Source organism: Chrysochloris asiatica, unplaced genomic scaffold (genome assembly GCF_000296735.1).
Source record: "Chrysochloris asiatica unplaced genomic scaffold, ChrAsi1.0 scaffold00169, whole genome shotgun sequence".
NCBI classification, from domain to species: Eukaryota; Metazoa; Chordata; class Mammalia; order Afrosoricida; family Chrysochloridae; genus Chrysochloris; species Chrysochloris asiatica.
This window is the reverse complement of record NW_006408687.1, coordinates 4571856-4579555: the sequence shown is the minus strand read 5'-3', so window position 1 is coordinate 4579555 and position 7700 is coordinate 4571856. Positions and strand designations below refer to the sequence as shown.

The 7700-nt window shown below is 37.4% G+C and overlaps 1 protein-coding gene across 1 annotated transcript in view; it reads left to right on the top strand.

Annotated features, from left to right (window-relative positions):
• Nucleotides 1-7700, top strand: part of CDKL2 (cyclin-dependent kinase-like 2 (CDC2-related kinase)) — a 92611-nt gene that overhangs the window by 18273 nt on the left and 66638 nt on the right. Inside the window, exons 2-3 of the mRNA XM_006871602.1 lie at nucleotides 4802-4996; nucleotides 5850-6024. Of these exons, the coding sequence (XP_006871664.1) occupies nucleotides 4802-4996; nucleotides 5850-6024 (370 nt within the window). The remainder of the gene's footprint in view (nucleotides 1-4801; nucleotides 4997-5849; nucleotides 6025-7700) is intronic.

Sequence of the window (7700 nt, the reverse complement as noted above, 5' to 3'; positions counted from 1 at the left end):
CTTATCTTTTTGCTTTTCAGGATGTTAGGAAAATTTTCTTCCAGAAGCTCTTCAACTATCTCATCTTTGGATTGTGTGATTCTTCCTGTTCCAGAATGTCAATAATTCTTAAGTTATTCCTCTTCATGTTGTCCAACGTGAATCTTAGGCCTTCCTTAGATATTTTTATCTTTTTTTGTGCTTGCTTTTCTATCTGGTTTCTATCACTTCCCTTCTACTCCTTTGCCCTTTCAGTTTATTGTCCATTTCTGATATTCTATTATTAATCATTTGGTTCTCTTTCTGTAGTTTTGAATTGTTTCCAATGCTGTATCTGTCTTGTTTGATTGTTTCTGTAGCGCTTTCCTGACTTCTTCCTTATTTTACTCATCTCCATTGTATAGTGTTTTTATATATTTTGAAATTATTTTCCTGAATTCCTTCTCACGCATTTCCAAAGCCTGTTCATCTTCCAGTATGGAGTGTAGGTCTACTTCCAACTCATTTGCCTCAGTCACTTTATCTTATTTCTAGACATGTGTTGATATGGTCATCTGTTTCTGTTTTTTTTTTTTTGGCATATTCAGGAGTTATCTGTGGCCTTAATACTTAGATGGGTGTGTATTTTGTAAATTTTAATGCCTTTTGATTGCCTCCAGGTAGGTGTGATAAGGAGATGGACTTTTCACTCATCTTCTTGAGAAATTTCATGATGCCACTGTTGGTCGTTGTGACGTAACTCAAGATTTAATTTTTGGCCTATTTCCTTTTTAGTCTGCCTGTCCACTGCACAATCCCCATTCAGGTTTTTTTTCCTAGTGATAAGCAGTTCATGGCCAGCTGTGGCCGTTTTGCACTGCCTTTGGTTTTAAGTGGAAACTGTCACTTTAAATTTTAGGAGATCTGTGTGCATACGTAGTAGAACACTCCGTGGGTGGGGTGGGGTGTCCACTCTCTCAGGCACCCCCTCGAGTTACCAGAATAGAGATGCACAGACAGCGAGAGACCAATGAACAAATAAAGAAAGAAAAAGCATGTTCACACCTTTATCTCTGCATTTCTGTCAGGCATCCATGGCTGCTCTGATCCTTTCCCTGCTTGTTCTCTCCCAAGATGGCAATAGATTTCTTGCTTCTGCTACAAATTCCTCTGGCTGTAAGCCTTCCAACCTTTTAAATATTCATTTATATGTGGTTCAGAGTTCTGGAGACATTCCCTGAGGCAGCTTGGTCCAGTATTCTGTGTTGTTGCTGACGGAGCTCCTCACTACATTTCTACCGGATCTGCCATCTTGTTTGTTCTCTTTTCTCTCTTTTTAATATTCACGCTGAACTTTATTGTTTCTTTTCTTTTTGCTACCTTTGGGTTTAGTTTAGAAGCTGAAAAAAAATGAAATATTTTCAGAAAAAATCAGACACCACTATTTCTGGGTTCTAATCCTGGTACCCAACCATGGTATTTTCAATAACCTCATATGCATGTGAATGCTAGACAGTAAATAAGGAAGACCATAGAAGAATTGATGCTTTTGAGTTATGGTGTTGGAAGAGAATATTGAAAGTGCCATGGGCTGCCAAAAGAACAAACAAGAGCTGTGGTGGAAGAATTGCAACCAGAGCGCTCTTTCGAGGCCAGGATGGCCAAACTTTGTCTCTCATACTTCAGGCATATTGTCAGGAGGGACCAGTCCCTGGAGAAGGATATCATGTTTGGTAAGGTGGAGGGTCAGAGAAAAAGAGGAAGACTCCCAGCAAGATGGATTGGCAAATTGGCAGTATGAATGGGCTCAAGTGTGGCAACTATTAGGAGGTTGGCCCGGGATCGGGCAGTGTTTCGTTTTGTTATGCATAGGGTCACTATGAGTCAGTACTGACTCGATGGCATCTATCATCAACAACAACAACAATCCTGATACAGTTATTGCTATGTGAACTTGGATAAGTTATTTAACCTCAAAGTACTGTTTTATTATCAATAAAACAGGGTAATAATTCTACCTACTCCATAAGATTTTTGTGTTAAGGAGAGTACCTGGGACATAACAAAAACTATGTCAATATTAGCTCAACTCAATGGACTTAATAACAACAAATTTTAATACTGCTTTACAATATTTTTCTATAGATTTTCTATTTCTTTATTAAACTATTGGATTGTTTGATGATCTTAAAAGGTTTGTTTTTGTACTACTGATTATTTTTGTAACTATTGTTTTTGTTAAGTGCCATTGAGTCAGTTCCGACCCATAGTGACCCTGTACAGGGTTTCCGAGGGTTTAAATCTTTACAGGAGTAGAAAGCCTCATCTTTCTCCTGTGGAGCGTCTGGTAGTTTCGAATTGCTGACCTTAAGGTTCGCAGCCCGATTTGTAACCACTACACTACCAGAGCTCCTTGTAACTATAGTATTGTAAAATATCCATAATGTTTATCACTGTTATACTTGTATTTCCTCCTCTTTCCCATTCATCAACCATCTAATTTAAACTATTCCATAGGAACTGACTCCCCGGCACATAACAACAACAACATAGGGTTTTCAAATCTGTCTTCTTTATATAAGCTGATTACCACTTGTTTCTCTCACTTAGGGGCTGATGTGTTAGAAGCACGAATCTTTTGCTTAGCAAACAAGAGCTTATGCCACTGTACCACCAGGTCTCCTTATTTGTCTTAGTGTTTACCATTTAATCTGTAAATAATTATTGTTGTTAGTGGTGGTGGAGTTGGTTTCGACTCATAGTGACCCTGTGTAGGGTTTCTGAGGCTATAAATCTTTGCATGAACAGTAAGCCTCATCTTTCTCATGCAGAATGGCTGTTAGTTTCAAACTGCTGACCTTGAGGTAAGCACCCCAACTTGTAACCACTATGTTACCAGAGCTCCTTGTAAATATGATTGTTGTTGTTAAGTGCTGTTGAGTCAGTTCTGACCCATAGTGACCCTGTATAGGGTTTCTGAGGAGCAGCTGGTGAGCTTGAACCGTCAACCTTGCAGTTCAAACAGGTTTACAGTCTGCCGCATTAACCCACAGCACCATACCAGGACTTGTAAATATGATTAGACCTTGATTATTTGAATTTCCCTGTCAAAATATATCATTTTGACTCATTAACAAAGAAATTAGCATGCATACATTTTAACCTTCTTTGCCCTTTCTTCCTGTAATATCTTAGTAATACCATTTGTGGAGTCCTGGTATGGTGCTGTGGGCTAATGTGCTAGACTGTACAGTCAGTTTGAACTACTAGATCTGTGGTCGAAGCTCACTAGCCACTCCTTGGAAACTCTGTACAGGGTCACTTGGGTCGGAACTGACTCAATGGTACTTAACAACAACAGCAACAATACCATTTGTGCATTGCTGGGTTTAAAGTACACCTACTCCCCACATGCCAACATCATTAAGTTTCAAAGACCAGGTCATGGTGTAAAAAGTGGCATTGTGTGAACCACATCAGATCATAAAGCAGAGGACGACTGCATCATTATAGAACTGCCAAAGCACTGAGAATCCTGTCCCAGCAGCCATGCTGTCACACACCCTTAACTATCACAGCCAGGGTTGCTCTCAGCCCACACTCTGGTGTTTGTTACTTCCAGACTTAAGTTATTAGTGTGTAAAATAGCTAGATTGTTTTCTGTTGTCCTAAATGTAAAATGTCAGTTAACACAATTGTTGGTAAGTGAGGACTAGGTATGTTTACTGCCTGTTTTGTAACCCTGGTGATCACATTTGTATAACACTCAGTCCTGCACGCATTAGGTTCACTACTCAAGCTAAAATATTTCTCTGTTGTATATGACTTGAATTAAAATTTGCTTAGACTTAAAGCTTTCAGAACAAAATTTCTTATCTTGAGGATTTTGAGTGTTATATTTTAGTGATACATTTTTTTTTCTTATTAGTGTTTTTCTGCCATTTGTGTTTTCTGTTCTTCTTATTATTGTATCTTGGCATAGATCTCAGATTTTTTTTTTTTTTTTAAATTCTTATTGTATAACATAGTGAGCCCTTCCTGGACCATAGGATCTTGTTCCAAACTAGCAACAATATACTGTGGTGCACAGCGAGATTGCTTATCACACAAGCTTTAGTGTGGAATTGAGTTATGTTAACTTTAATTTCTCTGAGATTTGTACTTGCAGATTCGTTCATAATGAATAATTTTGCTTTCTACTCTGCCTCACTGACATAATACTTCCAGCTAATGAGCCCTGGTGTGGTGCTGTGGGTTAATGCACTAGACTGCAAGGTTGGTTTAACGAACAGCTCCTTGTAAACCCTATACGGGGTCGCTATGAGTTTGAACCAACTCTATGACACTGAACAACAACAATGTGTTTCTGTGTGATTGTTCATTCAGTCCTCCCTCTCCTGTTCCTAGTATTAGGAATGCTTTCACTGACTGACCATGCACCCTGTTCCCATTATATAAAAGAAAGGTTTTGTTTTGGCTTCCTTTCAGGGGATGTTACCAACTTTGGAAAACTCGGCTTTGACAACTCTGTAGCCACAGATGACTTCTTGATGTATTCCCACTTTTCAGCATGACTTTATTTGCCAGCCCCACTTCATGTTTTGGTAGGAGTTATCGATCCCTCTTAGGTTCATCAAAGATGGAATTGTATTTCTTTTTCTCATTCTTTTTGAAAGGGAAAAGGAGTAATATGGTCTCTTAATTATAATTTAGAAACCGTAATATGCTTTTAAAATATGCCATTATATATTTTATTTATTTTTCTTATACAAAAGTCTATTTTAGATGGTGATTAATTGCAAATAATTTACTCTTATAAAAACATTTTTTTTTTTAATTACAGCAACTGAGGCATGACAATCTGGTGAATCTGTTGGAAGTGTGCAAGAAGAAAAAACGATGGTACTTAGTTTTTGAATTTGTTGACCACACAATTCTTGATGACTTGGAACTCTTCCCAAATGGATTAGATTGCCAAATAGTTCAAAAGTATTTGTTTCAAATTATTAATGGAATTGGATTTTGCCACAGTCATAATGTAAGTATTTGGTTTAAGAAATTATCTTGCCAATCATTGACTCTCCAGATACTAGTCAATTAATTTAATGAGATACTTGTTTAAACTAAAGCTTGGGCAGTAGAGTAAAACTCTTATTTTAATATGTCCAATCTCCCCATGTCAAAGTATGTGTATTCTTCACCCTCCCCCCACCAACATTTTTATTATGAAAATTGTAAGGCTTACTGAAAAGTTGAAAGACTGTACAGTGAGCACCTGTATACTTACCACTTTGGTTCTATACTTGATAACATTTTGCTATATTTGCTTTGCCACATCATCTATTCCTCCATTAATCTATCTGTTAGTATATTTAGGCATGTATGTTTTGGCTGCTAATTGGTAGGTCAGTGGTTTGAACCCACCTTCTGCTCTGTAGGTAGGAGAAAGATGTAGCAGTCTGTTTTGTAAAGATTTACAGCCTTAGAAGTCCTATGTGCCAGTCCCATTGAGTCAGAATCAATGTGATAGCAGGGGCTTCGGCTTTGTTTCCATCCTTAAAAGTAAGGGGCCCTCATAGTTCAGTGCTTCAAGTGCCAGCAGCCACCGGGGTGACTCAGTCACGAGCCAAAGAATTAGTTTGGTAATGAGTAATAGATAAGCCTTTATCCAGTCTTTTCAATGGTTTACATCGTATTTAAAGCTTCAGTGTTCTTACTTGCTCAGGTAAACCTCAATCTCTTTAAAGCCAGGAAGCCCTTTATGTACTTTCTATGTATCTTCTTTGTTAGTAACAAAAATATTGCCCTGCACATAACAAATATTAAAAAGATTACTTTTTTTTCCTTAAATTTATGTGCCAACATATGTCGCACTCTGCTTTTTGTCTTAGATCATACACAGAGATATAAAGCCCGAGAATATATTAGTCTCCCAGTCTGGTGTTGTCAAGTTATGTGACTTTGGATTTGCCCGGACATTGGCAGCTCCTGGAGAGGTTTATACTGATTATGTGGCCACCCGATGGTACAGAGCTCCAGAACTATTGGTTGGTGATGTCAAGTATGGCAAGTAAGAGATCAGTAATAGGGATGGGGAGTTAACTCCTTTTTCTTGATAATATGTACAGGGTCAAAAAACCAGATATTACTTTGAGAACTAAGGTGCACATGATGTAAACCATGATATTTTCATTCCCCTCAGTGTAGTGGTTACGAATTGGGCTGCTAATCTCATGGTCAGCAGTTCGAAACTACCAGCTGTTCTGTGGGAGAAAGATGAGGCTCTCTGCTCCCGTCAAGATTTACAGCCTCGGAAACCCTGTACAAGTGTCTCTATGAGTCAGAACTGTCTCCACGGCACATAACAACAAATATATGCAAATACTAAACAATGAATAAGGAAGGTCAAAGATGCCTTTGAATTATGGTTGTTGGTGAAAAATAATGAATATATCATGAACTGCTAGAAGAACAAACAAGACCGTCTTGGAAGGAGTATAGCCAGAATGCTCCTTAGGATGGCGAGACTTTGTCTCATGGACTTTGGACATGTTATCAGGAGGGACCAGTCCCTAGAGAAGGACATCATGTTTGGTAAAGTGGAAGGTCAGAGAAAAATAGGAAAACTTTCAACAATGTGGTTTGACACCATGTGTGTGCCTGCAACAGTGGCTCAAACTTAACAACAATTCTGAGGCTGACATAGGACTGGGCACTGCTTTGTTCTGCTTCACATAGCATTGCTGTGAACTGGAATCAATGCACTGATACCTAACAACAACAGAGAAAGGTTAAAAGTGTGAAAAAGTCTGACACTTTTAGAATGAGGTGGGGCAAAGTTGGCAAGCATGGAGGTAGAAACCTAATTGAACTAAAAGTTGTTGTTTTGAAAAGAAATGATTTTACATAATGTTTGAAATGATTTAAATTGTTTCAAATAATGTTTTTTTAAAAGTCATTACTGCTGTGCAAGAGAATCTTCAGAAAGACTTAAAACTTTTACTGCTTTTAACAGAAGTCTTTCTAAAATATTTTCTACAATTTCTCTTGTTTTCAGAGTATGTTGAACATTATTTAATATTTTCTTGATTGTTATGATTCTGATTTTACTGCTATGCTGTAATTTTTGTAACATTTTGGAATTCAGCAATGCCTTTAAGAAATGAAACATTTGTCCCTGTGCTAAATGGCTCTAGCATATTCTTTGAGTTCTTTTAACTGATTTTTAAGATAGTTTTCCTATTTTGTTCCTATTTGTTTTCAGTTCTCCTTGGTATTGTTTTTATCACCAATATCCATCTCATTTCTCTGTTATGTTTTTTTCAGTATACCATAGCTAGAATGATCAACCTGGTTAAAATTCTGTGTAAGTAAAGAATGAGTAGGCTCTGAATAAAAGCCTAAGAGTCTTATTTGTAAAGTAAAGTACACATGGTAACTATTTTGGTTATTCAAAAGCCTTTTCCTTCTTGTGCTACCAAAATGAAAAATCTGGAAATTTAGCTTATGTAAAATTGGAATTTAGTAATTTATAGTGAAATGCATTTTAATAGATAATTTAAGACACACTACTACTATTCTTGCTGAAAGTGAAGAGGACTTAAAACATTTACTGATGAAGATCAAAGAGCACAGCCTTCGGTGTGGATTACATCTCAATGTCAAGAAAACAAAAATCCTCACCACTGGACCAATAAACAACATTCTTATCAATGGAGAAAAGATTGAAGTTGTCAAGGACT